This window comes from Triplophysa dalaica, chromosome 13, assembly GCF_015846415.1.
Source record: "Triplophysa dalaica isolate WHDGS20190420 chromosome 13, ASM1584641v1, whole genome shotgun sequence".
NCBI classification, from domain to species: Eukaryota; Metazoa; Chordata; class Actinopteri; order Cypriniformes; family Nemacheilidae; genus Triplophysa; species Triplophysa dalaica.
In genome coordinates this window covers 20,692,619-20,708,292 of record NC_079554.1, presented here as the reverse complement: position 1 = coordinate 20,708,292, position 15,674 = coordinate 20,692,619, and the positions used below count along the sequence as shown (strand labels likewise).

The 15,674-nt window shown below is 40.2% G+C and overlaps 1 protein-coding gene across 2 annotated transcripts in view; it reads right to left on the bottom strand.

The window, feature by feature from the left end:
* Window positions 1-2,289: 2,289 nt before the first annotated feature.
* runx2b (RUNX family transcription factor 2b) overlaps window positions 2,290-15,674 on the bottom strand; it is a 36,844-nt gene continuing 23,459 nt past the window's right edge. Inside the window, exons 6-8 of one of the 2 annotated variants that reach the window (XM_056765246.1) lie at window positions 9,329-9,502; window positions 8,175-8,336; window positions 2,290-4,614 (exon numbers count right to left, since the gene is read on the bottom strand). In XM_056765246.1, coding sequence (XP_056621224.1) covers window positions 4,127-4,614; window positions 8,175-8,336; window positions 9,329-9,502 — 824 coding nt within the window. In that variant the 3' untranslated portion in view covers window positions 2,290-4,126. Of the gene's footprint in view, window positions 4,615-8,146; window positions 8,337-9,328; window positions 9,503-15,674 lie in introns of both variants that reach the window. The other variant, XM_056765247.1, reaches the window with a different exon arrangement.

Genomic DNA, 15,674 nt, shown 5'->3' with positions numbered 1-15,674 from the left:
GCCGTTTGTTTGACGAGAAACATGTCGTTATGCTTCTCCGCGGCTGGCACGCAGTCAAGATGAAGTTTCTTTTCCAAATAATTCATATTTTAGTGTTTGGCTCAATTTTGTGGAAAAGGGCCGTTTTGCATGAATATTTGGCAGGCGAGAGGATTCTGTCCATCATGTGCAAGTCGATCTTTGCTGAAACGCTCGGTGGCATCGAACGACCTTTGACAGGTTTGATGGTAGATAACTCGAGACCGCTGGCACATCAACAATAGGATGCATTGTTCGCGAGGCAGCTGTCCATGGTACTGATGTGAGTACATTTATGTGGGGTTTACCACCAAAATGCATCACACCTGTACATTTTCAAAACACTTAAACTGTCTGAGGACATTAAAAGTAGATTTACTTCAAAAGGAAAATAAGTAAAAAAAAACAGTGAAGAGCTGTACCTTTGAAGCCTCGTGATGCTTATTTAGAGTCTTTAGAAATAATTTAATCGTAGTTAAATGGATTAGTTACTGTAAGAGCAATGGGTCATTCATCTCCAATAGGCACATAAAATGCAGCAGTGTGGTTAGGCACTAGATGGCGCAATCGAGCTAATGTGACTGCCACTCACTTGTTCATGTGAAATTAAAAACGACACAACAGGTAAAATATATTTGTAAACAAACTACTGTATGCCACCAAAAACAGCTTTGTTTGTTTGTTTATGCAGAAACGAGACACACTTGTACACCATTGACTTCTAAACTGTTTAGTCTGTGTTTGAATTTAAAGGAATGTTAAAGGATCAAGTTATCACCATGGTCCTTTGGAACATTGCTTGTATTACTTTCTTGTGTCCGTTAGACATAAAAGAAGATATTTTGAGAAATGTGTCCACGTTGTTCCAAATCATTGGGATTCAACGTTTTATTTTAGCAATGTTCTTCAAAATATTTTCTTTTGTGTTCTGCAGAAGAAAGTCATGTAGGTTTGAAATGACATGAAGTTGAGTAAATGATGACAGTATATTCCTTTTTTACCTTTCAATCGTGTCTTAAGTCATACTTGTGGAATGCATTGGATGTTGTTTTATTTAGTAGGCGTCATTTAAAGAGATTTAAAAGCAGAATGAAGTTTGTATTGGTGTGCGTGACACAGGGGTGCCGACTGGTTTGTGGGTGGACTCTGTCTCTTCTGAACTGGGATTCAGAATCTATTTATCCTGGTTGAAAGTTTTATGATTTGAAACGAAGGTTTGTTATAATCAAATAAGCAAATGTCTCACACTGACCTTAAAGGGCCAAAATAAGAATTCTCTTATAGTTTTTTTTCAGATTATATTGTTCAAATCCTGTATGTGACACTTTCTCATGTGGTACACAAATAATATATTTTGAGAAATGTGTCATGTAATGAAAATCAGTAAGGGAAAATGTTGTTTGTTTATCAACATTATTCAAAATATCTTTGAATAAAGGAGAAAGTCATACAGGAATGCCATGACGGCGATTCATTTTTTCATTTCATTCATGATCCCCACAAGATGCTCTTGTTCTCAAATTCATGGAAAATCTTTCACTTTTGACTGTAATTGTTATGATGATATTTCTAATGAAAACATGCCTTTTCAGAAAAATGCAAAATAAAAGCATATTCGCTTGTGGTCTCAGACATTTCGACTCCACTGTATCATTGGAAACGTATTTCTCGGTCAACACATCGGTCGGTTCCTCGTCCTCTCAGGATCATTATTCTAATTGCTGGATGCAGATCGGAACGTTTAGAACCCGAAACCGTCTCTGCATTTCCAGCCCAGTTCACATTGAGGGAAATCCCAGGATGGCTCCCGGTTCAAATGGAGATGGAGCGCTCTGTGATTATGCCTGTTATGTCTTGAAATAATGTGTAACAGCCCTCGTTTCCTAAGCTTGATTTAACAGAGATCAGTACGAGACGGAGACAAATACAGCACACGAGACCATCCGTGCACTCGCAGGACTCTCCAAAGCAAATGTTGATGCAGTCTGTGATCCAAGTCGGTACGTCCTACAGTAGTGCACGAGCCCGGAGTCTGTTGCCGGCTTTAATCTCAGGCCAGCTATCTCCGAGGTTCAACGTTAAGGCAATCAAACCGCTTGTAAATGGTAAGACCTGATGCGCGGACCTTTGCCCATTCGTCTTCACGAAGGTCCCGTGGTGACACTTAATCAACGTCAAGGGGAAAAAGAAAGTTTAATGATGGAGATGATATATGGTTACGAGTAACGTCAGGACACTATGATAAATACTACCACTCACACAGAGACGAGATCATTGCAAAATCTTTTATTTCCCTTAGAAAGAAAACTATAATATTAACATACAGCAATCAAAAAAAGCCAATTTCTTTCACTGTTGTCATGATTGTGTTCTCTTAAACCGTGGATAAAAGCAGACGGGCTTCACGCGGAGAAAAAGCGAGATCATTTAAACACGCTTGTGCAAAGAAATCAAAGCATGCAAGAACCAAGTTTGCTACACATTGCCCACGGTTAACCTGTCAGATAAATACTCATTTACAAAAGAAGAAATAAGATAATAACGTAACGAAACAGGGGTGCGTATTCCCCCCCGTGATATACAACATACACTGAATGTTGTAAACAATTCGCACACACTCACAGCTATTCAAATGTGTAGGTTAACACCCTGATCATGTAAAGCAGGGCTGTCAACGGTGGGACAACTGGGAATGTTGTCCCAGACCCCCTCTTATGAAAAACAACCGTGGTTCTTTAGTAAAAGTGTAGTTATTTAAATCAAAACCATAGCAAAAACATGGTCAACACACTTACTATAATAAAACTCATGGTTTATTGTGGTGAAGAAGGGGGTCGCCGTAAAGACGCTGTCCCTACCAGACAATCCCTACAAGAGATGTAATACTGGACCACCGTTCAGGTAAACAAGATTAGAAAAATATCGAACATAAAAAAATAAGAACTTTGGTTTGTTTTCATTCGATTGCTTAAATAAAGGCTTTGCAAGCAGTGTTTTATTAAAGCTTTCAGTTGGTTACTGAGGTTTGTGTCGTTTTCCTAAGGCACTAGAGGAACATAAAGCCTCACGATCGCAGATGGATAAATGATTCTGTCCATGATGGAAATCAAGGCGTTGATCCAGAACCTCATTTCAATACGGATGATGTAAATGAGCAATAAATTACATAATTACATTATGTCCCAAATACACAATTATTGATGTCAGCTTCATTGTCGGTATGTATGGTGCCACAACCTAGTGTCTTTTTGGGTATATTAAGCGCTCCAGTTATCAAGAAAGAATCTTTCAGTATTCCCCATTGCAAACCTTTTCCAGCTTCTTATAAAGCAATATAAGTGCTAAATAAATAACCCCAGCACATGCACGCTACTCGAAGAAAGCTTCATCTAACACATTGGCAAACACTTTAAAGCATTCTTGACCATTTCTTTCATATAAAGCTTTTAAAAACTAAAAGCATTTGGTACCAAACAACATCGACTGAAGAACAGTTCAGTTTTTGTTTACAATGTAGTATACACAGACAGAGAGACCCGATTTCATTTTCAAACGCACTTGAAATTGATAAGGCACAGAAAGTTAAATTACTTGCGTAAACTTGAACATAGACGCTTTACAAAAATATCCCCTCTCTGACTCAAGTTACAAATACATTAATTCATCTATGGCTTCATAAGTTACTTAATATCCTTTTATCAAACACGTATAACTTAAATGCTTAATTTAAAACCAAAGCACAAAAAAGCGATTTCGACTCAAATCGTCTGCTGTTCAGTGCTTTCATTGACATATTAAAGACGCGCCAAGTAAATAAAAAACGATGCTAATGAAACACTCGAACCGTCTGTTCCTTCAATTCCACATAACCCCGCCTATAACAAAAACTCCCAGAGGTCAGAAAGTCCAGAATAATGTTTAACAGCCACAGAAATCGACGAATAACTGCATAACGCAGTTCCATGTAAAAAATACTTCCCTTTAAAAAGTTCATAAATACTCCTTAAACTGATACGTAAAGACAGGCAAGACAGGATGGAAATCCTAGTAAGGTTGTGCTTTAAAACCATGCCGTGTGTTTTAATAAAGGACTGCGCCGCTCAACCCGTCAATACGGCCGCCAAACGCCTTCGTCCATCCTGCCGGCTGGATTGAGAAGAGTGGGGGAGTTGCTATGACTACCGTCCCCTTCGACTCCCCCACCTCCGTCGGCCTGGATGGGGAGATTGGGGTTGACGATGCTCGTACCCGTGGAGGCGCTCGTACAAGGCGGCATCATCCGGGTCGGCGAGCGGTCTCCGCCCGGGACCATTGAGAATTGGTACGAGCCGGATGAGGCACCGTAGTAGAGATAGGGTGTGCTGCTGCTCTGGAAGGGTCCACTTTGGTTCTGGGTGGAGCCGGGGTAGGGTGGGGGCAGGTAGGTGTGGTAGTGGGCACTGCCGAGTGACATTCCGGTGGTGACGGGGGTCGGTGTGTAGGTGAAGGTGGTCGGGTAGTGCATCCTTGGATTAGAAAATCGGCTTTCTGTGAGCGAGGAGAAACCGGGAAACTGACGTTCAAATTGGCCAGGAAAAGGACTCAAATCCGTTGAACCTGAGAAAGCAAGCACAGAAAGATTTCAACATTTTCATTTTTGAATGGAATACATTCACATAGTGAATGTATAATCATATGAACTTTGTGGGAATCAATAACACTTTTTTGCCTCTTTATCGTCATCTCTGGCTGAAACATAAAATCGCAGATTACTTTACATGCTTATTTTCAGGTCAAGTCAAATGATGACAAACAGGCCTTTCCTGTAAAACTGTATTGTGTGATAATATGTACATCTGTACAGTAAAGGGAAAAAAAGACCATTTCATAATCATTTTCATTTTTTCTAAATTAAATATTTATACCGTAGGAATGTGTTTTTGTTTCATTATGTGAACTACTTACAACACCTTTTCTAAATTTCAAATAAAAATACTGTTTCTATTTGCAAATATTTGCAGAAAATGAATGACAGGTCAAAATACATTAACATTTATGCATTTGGCAACTTACATTCCATTGTACATAGATACACTTGTACTAACAAAAGAAAGACAAAAAACAGAAAATATGCTCTGTATTTGTTCAAACCTCAAATACTGCAAAAACAATTTCATATTCACTTTTAAGAAATCAAACAGTAATATTGTAAATGCATTTAGGAAAAGTAAAAAAAAACTGCATTTTTCTCACAATTTTCATGTATATATTAGTGACTCTTTTCTTTTGTTTATTGTCCAATTTTTGTTAAGTTATGGATTGTAGCCTAGCAAAGCTCAACTAGCCCCCAAAATCCTGTATAACAGATTGTAACGTAATTTAACCTTTTCGTTGTTTTTAATAACAAGCACACGGACTAGAGAACAGTTTATCGATTAGCTGACTCCACTCCAATGCGGTTTTTCTTTCATCACAGACAAGTTCATGTGTATGTGTATTCATGTATGCGGTTAAACGTCGGGGTTCATCTGTGTCTCCAGGGCTTTTCACATGCATGTGTACGCTTGTCTGCATGTTTAAATTGTTTCTGTGAATGTGTGTGTTTGTGTGCGTGTTCGCTCGCCTGCAGCGCATTTAGGATGCATAATCGCTTGCACATTTGGAAGCATTTTGAGGGGCGCGAAGCGGAGACAGACACTGATGTGGGCTCCTGCTAAACTGTCCATCTGCCCTTCTGTCCTTAAAATATTCTTTATTTCTCTCCAAATTCAAAAACCACTAATGGTCTGTAGCTAAAACTTGAGCCAAGAAGGAACAAACAGAACCCCCGCTCCCCCACCTCTGGAACGCCGACTCTTCATAAATCACGAGGCGTCTTTTCTGTCATCATGTTTGTGCCTGTGGTCCGACCGTGTGGCATGGTTAAAAGCGGCCCGTTTGCGGAGGCACGGGTTGTCGCCTGTGCCCTTGTGGCGCTGATGTTGGCCGGGCTCGCCTTTTTCTTTTATATTCAAACTCTTTGGTTTGAGCCGCTGAAAATAATGGTTCTCTCGCCCCGGGCTACACGGAGTCTGTGCACTGAATAAAAAGCCCTGTGATAAAAGCGAATGTTTTTTTTTACATACAGCACAAATGAGGGTTATGCAGCGCTGCATTGAAACATTCAATGATGCTAGACACCACAAATCCAGCGAGGAGACGACTTTGTTCTTGAGAACAAATACTGTGTATTTTAAACAAAAGATGCATTTGATGGAATGACTCATTTAAGGTGAACCAAACAATTATGGGTTCTTTACAACTTATTTACATATTAGGCATGATGAGATCATACAATATAAAGGATTCATTTTCATTCATCTAAATTTGCCAAGCATGGATGTATGTGAACATTAGGCTACTGTTTATGCATGCTCAATTTTACACGTCAGTGGATTAGGAATATAGTGAACCACAATTCAATACACAACAAGGGCTTTAGGTCAGATTTTTAAACAGCAAACTGTCAAAAGAGAATCTCGCTGAGCGAGTTGGTGAATGTTTATAGCTGCTACCTGAATAACAACACATCTGGTTTAACTGCACGGTGATCTAAAAATATTCCTACGGTGTGTTACCGCAACAACAGCGCTGTAAACCCAATTAGAGATGAAGTGTGCCATTTCTGTTCCACTAACATCGCCAAACAAAATAGCAACAACGATTATCTTTAAAGTTTCGGCTCTCTATCGCCATCTCTGTTTGAAACATAAAATTGCAGCTTATGTTACATTTCTTTAAGTGGGTTTTTATCAAATTATGTCAAACTGACATTTTACCTGGCAGCTCGATCATTTTCAACTCCAATTTTATACGTAATAATTCCTCAAAAACAGATTTGGACCAAAATATAAGCGTACGGATTGCAGTTTTAAAAGTATTTCCAGGTATTCCTCGTCTTCCATTGGTCTGCCAAACAGATAGCCCCGCCTCCAAATTGCATCAAATTGTCAATGTTTTGATAGCAATAACAGTGTTGACTTCGAGTAAGGTGACTTAAGAATACCTTATTTCTTCTCTGCGTATTGAGCTGACATAAACTATCCTAACATCTTTCTACAATTTCACATACACAGAATGACATGGCCAGGCTTTCATGTGTGCATTTGTTTTGTTTTCTGACTATGTGACTGGCCGGGGGCTGATACTCTCGCGCTCTTTTATATCTGCGGTACACATCATCAACAATGCATATTTTCACTGTTACTCCTCACGGTTAAGCACCCACAGTAAAACACATCAAAGAAGCGTGTCCTTACCTCACATTAAACCTATTATTAACAAAAGCTCAAAGTGTGCCAGCGCGGAATGAAAGGATGAAATAGTCAAATTAATTAAACATGACAGGGCGTGTGGACGGTCTCCAAAACCTGCCGACCGGCTCTGAGGTAAAGGAGATTCTTATTTAATCCCTTTAAATCAATCCAGGTTCTCAGAAAAGAAAAGGGTGTAGAATGCCGGTAGATAAGAAGGAGAACTCTTACCTGGCATCGAGTCAAACAGGTGTTTGGAAGTGGAAACTTGTCTGTCTACATTTATTCTTATACACGGTACGTTTCTGGGTGTGTGTGGGGCACACGAGGACAAATCAGCTCATGGGGTGCAACTCGGGCACCGAGTGGCCATTAGTTCCCCGAAGGTTCTCTCGGAACATTTCTCCGCTATGAAGTTGCTTTATTTGCCCGCCGCTGGCCTGTTATTATGTCTCGGTCTGTTATTAACGATATCCTACGCAGGATCAAAGTCGTGGAAAGAGAAGAAACCGTCTTTTTTTCTTCCCCGAGTTTTAAAAATATGCTCTCGGCTTAGTGTAATTTTAAAAGCGTCTCAGCTTACATATCGACAGCGCTATTAGCTAATAAAACCTGAGCAAACGTGAGATTGTGTTTCTTATGAATTATGACATGACCGATTAGGTCTACGATACTTCAATGTGATCGACAGACCATTAGAGAAAACCTTTTTTTCTTTGAGTCACATGTGACTAACGCTCCCATCAATGCACCACAGGCACGAGTGTCACAAACCCTTCCAAATGTGTGAATCACGATATAACACGTGCCCACCCATCCCTCACAGCAGTGTTTTATGGGAGGGGTACGGGGCGCACCTGCTTGAGGTCTGAGGCTGAAGGTTACCTGGGAGACGTCTGGGCACATCGCTGATGGACGGCAGGCCCGTGGCTCGGCTTGACGACAGCGGGGCGGTGGAGTGCACAGACGGCGAGGCCATGGGACTCAGGTAGGATGAGTACGTCTGGTCATAGGACCACGGCGGAGAAGACTGAGCGTGACGTGGATCTAAGAGAACAGGTGAAGAACAGGTCAAAAAATGGATTTTGTTTCAAAGAATGCATTTGAAATGCTTGTAATTACACCCGTCATGCCAAGTTCAGTTTGAAAAAAGAAAAATGATGTTTCAAGGAGATTCAGCACACGGTCAAGTAACAGAGGCTCTCAGATCAGTAATTAAAGGACAGGCGATATCTCATTCTCTCACTGTGGCAGATCGCACTGCCCCGGGCTGTCCGGTTTCCACGTGTCCATCATGTCACAGTGTGCGATTTCAATGTAGATAAACTACTTTGAGCAAAGAGGAATAGGCTTTCAGAGACACACGGTCTGGATAAACTGACATGGGCGGATATAACAGTCAATATAATGAAAGGAAAAGAAAGCTTGGCCAAAGAAAACAATATTTTTAAAGGCTGCCTGTTCCTCGTGATGTAAGCGATAATTTGCATGCTGATGATGCCGAAACAAGAAAATCATTGTGTAATATATCGTTGCATTACAGACCAAATTTAATGGATGTCAGGCTTTTCACATCAATTTGTAACTTGCTCATTTCTACCGCTATTTCCCATCCATTATGCAGGATCTATATCGACTAAATGACAGAAGTTTGTTTCTCAAGAAATGATACAAACATGCAGATACAGCGGGGACCAAAAGATTGCTGTAAAGCGTAATACAATGTGTCTGCACAATTTCAAGGCCACAAACGAAAACAAATGCATGCTAATTTGTGGCATGGTGTATGTTTTTCTTGCTTTCTCTGAAGCACAAGCCATTCTCAAAGCATGATGGAAAAAATTGAAATGCTGAAATGATAACAATTCTGGTTTTCCAAAGTACAAATATTACATGTTGTGTCTCCATGAAGTCGTAAAACGCGAAGTAATTTTAAGACTTTGAAATGCTTCATGATATACATTTGCATGGATTATAGCACGTCACTGCAGGACTGAAGAGATTTCAGGTCTCGCACACAAAAGCGGTTGATTTTATACCTGTTATCTGTGTCTGTCCCTGGGCGTTGAAGGAGTTCGGACTGCTGAGCGTCTGCCGTGCCGTCTGCGTTGGCACGGCAACCCGCATCGTGCTCTGTCGAATCCGCTCCAGTTCACTCAGCCGGTCGGAGAACAGTCCGGCTTTCGGCGAGTCATCCAGCTTTGGTCTGTGTCCTGCGATCATGATAAAGACCAAATACAAATATAAGCAAATCTTTGAATCAGCTTTATTTTTTACCTGAAATACTCAAGTTCTCTTATTTGACACTTAGCTATGCAACGTCTATTTTTGCAACATAAATATTCAACAACATAGTAGATAACTCGATTGTGAATGGCATTTCATGTTGACTGTAACCATGATGTATACGCCACAGGTTTGATTATGAAACAGGTGTTCCATTTCCCCTCCTCATAAGAGCTTTCTTTTGCCCGTGGCATTTTAGCCTTTTAAGCCACAGTGTACTATGACTCCGCCATGGAAGCAAAAACCACATCTATAATCATTTCCAAAATAGCTTCACGTATTACTTATTCCGTATCCCACAAATACATCTATTAATCCGTCCCATCAGGCCAGGCATTTGTCTTTGACAATTAAGTGCCATACTTGGCATAACACGCAGTTGGCACACGACCTGAACACTCAACCTTCCCGAACGTATATAATACAAGACCGTGTGCACTTCTCGCTGTAGGATGTCCTGACACTGGCTAGCGTCTTTCTGGAAAGCCATTACAAGAGCATTTAAGAGTCCATAGCCTGAAGTCTATTCTCGGCAAATTAGACGAGGGATAAACCCAATACACAACTAGGCCCTTTTTCCACATTAAAATGGCCCTGTGTCAGCCTGTACTCGTTTTTTTTTTCTGAAAAGGCAGTAAAGTAAATATTAAACAGGAGAGAGAGAGCAAGAGAGAAAAAAACTACTGCTGGATTTGGCTGCAGTCCATTTGGCACGGGATGAGCCAGCTACCTTTAGATCTAAAGTAACCGGACTGCACTAGAAGAACAAAGAGAGATGTTTCCTGATTAAACCTTCACCTGTGTAACTACAACAACATGCTTGTTTATTTTGCACACAAAGGATATAAAAATGTGTACATTTAAATCTATGAACTGGTTCTTATATAGAATTATATATAGTTTATGAACTTTATGGACAAGCCATAAAAACAATTTGTATAAATAGATAAAGTGAAAAGAAACAAGAAGAGGCAATAATTTCACACCTTGTGATCATAAATCACTGTTATTACGTTTTCATATTAATACTAAGCACATGATGGCTTCCAGTCATCACCAAAAAAGACGTCATCTCAGCTGTATTCAGCTACACGTTGTCTGTAAATATTGTTCAGCTTTCATGAAAACTGAAACATTTATACTGTATGTAGATACAGCAAAGCTTCTGCGAGATTAGCGACAAGTGTACTAGCGTTCACGAATAGCTTCCAAAGTTGGATTTTTCCAATGGCCATCTTAACGAACTACATAACAATTACAGAATCTTAGAGTCAAATGTCCAAATAGTCAAGAAAAGTGAAGACCAAATCTGTACCTTAACTTGCCATGACTTGTGGTTTCCTAGCCTGATTTTATGGGAATTCGTAGCTATTTTACAGTACGCAACGCTAATTCATGTCAATTCCTTCGATTATACAAAAATACCATACTGAAGCCTCATTCAACCCCATTCCTAAAACGCCACTGACTTAAAATCCAATTGTACTAAAATGTACTAATGAGATTGTACGAATTCATACGAATTCATAGATGAAATAGTTGTGAAGGCCATGAGATTTGTGTTGGGTTACTGCAACGGGACCATTATGTCCCTTCTTGTTTTGATTCCTTTTTTGTTAATAATATGTATTTATATAATTCATAGTACATATTTGTAATCATAAAATAAAAACCAAAATCTAAATTATAGTACAAATGTAACCCCTATTACTTCTAAACAAGTTTAAAAGTTTTGTGCAATGGAAAGATCGAATAAACCTTGATATAATTTAAACGTAATCCTTGTTGGCACAGCCCATCCGATGAGTGTAAAATAATGACATTATTGGACAGTACTCTTTACGAGAACGGGCTAGTAAAAACAACAGGCAACATGACGTATGTCGACGGTAAAAGCAAACATATCATAACCTACTGGGAAGAGGGGTGCTTAAACAAACTTTCACACAAAGCCAATGTATGTGTCTAACTATCATTTTTCCTGACAAGCTGAATTCAGACACTGATAGTAACATAAATTCTGCCGGGGAAATAAAACGGACAAAGATGTGCTTTGTGTGGACTTATTTCCTGCAGATTCACATTAAACACAGTGTTCCGCGTTTGGAAACGGTGAACCAGTAAATCTCAATGTGCTTCCATGCGGATGGCAAATGAGAGCCGAGTTCTGTCTGCTAAAGGCGCCTGAAGACATATTTTTTTTACAGGGGTTGTTAAGACCGAGACACTCCAAATCACAAACTCAGAAGTTACAATGGGAATTAGAGAATGTTCAGCGGCTTTTTCACATTCTGAAATATTGTGTAGCCATCTCAATTTGGATGATGCATCTGGTTACGTTCCTTCTCCAGAGAAGCATCTCATGGGAGAGGTGAGGCCAGCCAAGCGGTTAAAATCTGGGCTGCTAACACGGAGGTTTTAAGTTCAATCCCAGAGGTGAGGATAAAATGCGAACCGGTAACAAGTCTTACCTCCATCACAATTCTGTTGAACTGTCTCAAATGCAGAAATTTTAAGGTTGCCTTAAGGCAGCTGACCTTGGAAGCACGTCTATCATTTTATTCACAAAAAGAACTTAATTAAATAAGACTTATTTAACATTTTTCACAATAATTTGGCGTTTCTTTACCAAAATATGTTTCATATTACGATAATTCACTGTATCAATATTCTCATGCCTGTGATTCATATTTTTATTTTAAAAAATTGGGGGGGACAAAAAAACGAGTATTAAAAAAAAATGGGGGGAACCAAAAACAATTATTTCTAATGCAAACTCAAAAGAAGCCAATCTTACACAGATCAAAATGAAACAAATCAGTAAAATCACAATATGTCCCTTTTTAAATATCTATATGCTAAAAACTGTTTTTCAAGCAGAAACTCAGGGTTCATGAGGGCCTCTATGAACTTCCAAGGGGGTCAAGATTTCCAAGATGACAAAACTTTATTCAAACAGACAAAACATTAAACAAGCTAGAGGAATTGAGATATTTTTATATGTAATAAATACACATTCAGACATCTAGAGGTCCAAAAGGTCGACATCCACCGTGCTATTTACAAAGAATCCCAATATTTTTAATCCCGGATTGTGCCATTTCAAAACACTGTGCCCTATTTCATAAATAATAAGTATGAAACTTTTCGATCGTCTCATAAAAGATCCCAGTGAAGACATAACCGTAGGGCCATCATTTGTTTGAGAAAACGTATTTATAAGGTCCAGGAAAGTAGATGAAATCACCGCTGGAGGGAAAGTCCCCAAAATTCCCATCATCCCCCCACCGAAGGAGTGAGATTTTTGATAGCCAGCACTTCCCTGTCCAATCACGGAGCGGAAGCTCTAACACATTCATTCCAGATGTTTAAATGGCCCTGTGGGATGTGATCCAGTCCTCTGCTGACACAGATCTTATCTCAGGTTGAGAATCACAGAGCGCAGATCAGACTATAATAAAGTAATTCCTGTGTTCGGGAGTTCTGCGATGACTGGGGAGTCTGTTTATCCAGATTAACTGATCCGGGGACAATGAAAAAAAAAATGAATGAGTGTGAAATATATGATCTGGGGGTTTGTAGATCAGCGTGAGGGTCTGTTTGGACAAGCAAGTCTAAACAAACACTGACGATCCGATAGCAAATCGCTGGAATTAGGAAAGCAGCTGCGTGCTTCCGACAGAAGATGAAGGAAAAGCGGTTAGGGATGAATTTAGACCACAGTGTGTGTGAATTCGACGGTGACTTCTCAGCCACGGGTGCTGTTATTATGTCACATATTTTATGAATGTCTGATATACGTCATTGAACAATCAGCATCCAGTATCGGTTTTATTATAAACCAACCAATTTGAGATCAGACCAAGAACGATAACTATAACGCAAACTATGATTTTATTTTTAATTGTTTAACAATTCATTTAATCGTGTAACTGTGAGAAAAAAATACAAAAGGACGATCACTTTGAAAGCATTTTTTCAATAACACTTAATATTTTGACAACCAATCAAAACACAGCGGTGGCGTTTATGGACAATGCTTAAATGTGAATTCCTAATTTGCATATTCAGCAGACAGAAAATAAGACAGCGTCTGCTGTTCTTCATCAGTTTAAAGATGCTTTTAAATCGGATTTGGTCGGGTCATCTGCATCCCTGAAATCCACAGAAAAGGAGGTCAATTTGGGAACTATTCCTGTTGCATCGACTCATTTACATCCCGATCCACTATGTATTTGAAACATTTAAATGTACCAAAACATCTGTGAAATGTTCACCGTAGCATCCGACAGGTAACGTAAGAGACACACTGCATGTAAAGTTTTAATGTTTCCTATAAAAACGCGCGCCTCGAGACAGACGGCGTGGCGATGCACATGTGCTAACGGGACGGGCCCGGAAATTATGGAAATTTATCACCGCCCGTCATCAACGGCCTTTTTGAGAACGTCAGAGGAAAAAGGAAAGGTGAAATAAACTGGAAAAGAGAGAGAGGGGGGAAATCGAAAAAGAAAGTGAGAAAAAAAGCCAGGCTGTGGTGGAGCGCTGCCAGGTGTCTGTGTGGTCTGTACGTTTCAGCATTTAGGAAACAAGCCAAGCGGGGACGGGGTACACGCACACACCAAAAAGCCCTCGGCCCTTTTCAAACCGCAGGCACACGTCTTCATCACCTCCACACGGATATGAAAGCGGCGAGACTCGGAACACAAGCCCATCAGTTTTTCTCAGCTTCTAATGATGCGGCACCGGTGTACGAAGCAACCCGATGCAAACACACACACACACGGGCGACTGGCACCTTCACGCGCAGGCCCGGCGCTAACCCAAACTGGAGACTCGCAGCTCTGTTTTTCTAGACTTCTTTCTTGTTTGGGTTGGTTTTATGTGCGCAGTTCCCATTGTAAACTTGACTCGCCCCAAAGTGACGCCTTTGCCGAGCAAAACCCACTTTCTTTTTACTTCCATTGCGAGGTTAAATAATGTCTCTCGGTCTTGTGTGGTCTGCCTCGAAAGCGAGGCGCCAAATCTGCCGTTTTTCACTGTAATATCAGCCGGTGTTATTGCTAAATCTAAATTATTATCCCCTTTCAACTCCATCTTGTGTGAGTTTGTCAAAACAATAAGATGAATGCATTGGATTTGGAATTTTCGGTTCGAGCTAATCTGGTCGAAATGGGATTTGGAGCAGATCGTTTGTGGTCTGCGTAACTTCTAACGGGCCATTTGACTGTTGGGATTGAGCGGCGTAGACAGAGATGCATAGAAAGTGCTTCCTAAAGGTGTTACAACGGGTGACATAGAATCTATGATTACACACAGGGCCCCCTGTGTTAGTTTAACCAACCCCACCCGACTATTAGATCAAATGATGTTTAATGAGCGCTATTAGACTTCGTGTGTACACAAAGATTCAAACAGACGCACACAGACATACTTGATGGAGGCAACTGAAAACCAGGGGTTAAATTGGGCCAGGGCCTCGCTCTGCTCCCCGCATGTGTGCGGCTGTTCCTGGTGTCATACCCCAGTATAAATCTGCTGTGCCCCAGAATAAATCTCACGTTAAAGTAACAATTGACAGCTTTTGACAGTGTATAAACTGAAAAAAAAACGCTATCTATCTATATGCAACGCAGTAACTCTACTCGCATTCGTATTTTACACGCTTGCGTGCAATATAATTCCCTGCGCTCTATTCTGAAGTGATCATCTCTATGCCCTAGTCTCTCTTCAAAGAGGAAAGCTCTTGATGTGTAAAGAATTGTCTGTTTAAAATTCAATTGGCAAAAGGAGCAATAAAAACAACATCATTTTCTCTTTATTTGGACTAAGTGACGTTTTCTATGGTGTCCCCTTCTCGGAGGGCCCTTCGGAGGTAGATATATTCTGTTTGGAACCCACCGCGTGTCTGCTTGCAATGTTGTTTTAACGTTTAAGGTCATAATGACCAGTTTGTAAAGCTTGACTTCCAAATTATGTCATTTTAATCAAATTCAAGCATTTAAAGGTGTTTGTTCATGGTGTGTGCGGCAGCAACGATGCACAAGTTAATGGGTCATCTCAATCATTGAAAATGTTGTATGAAGTTTTGTAATATAA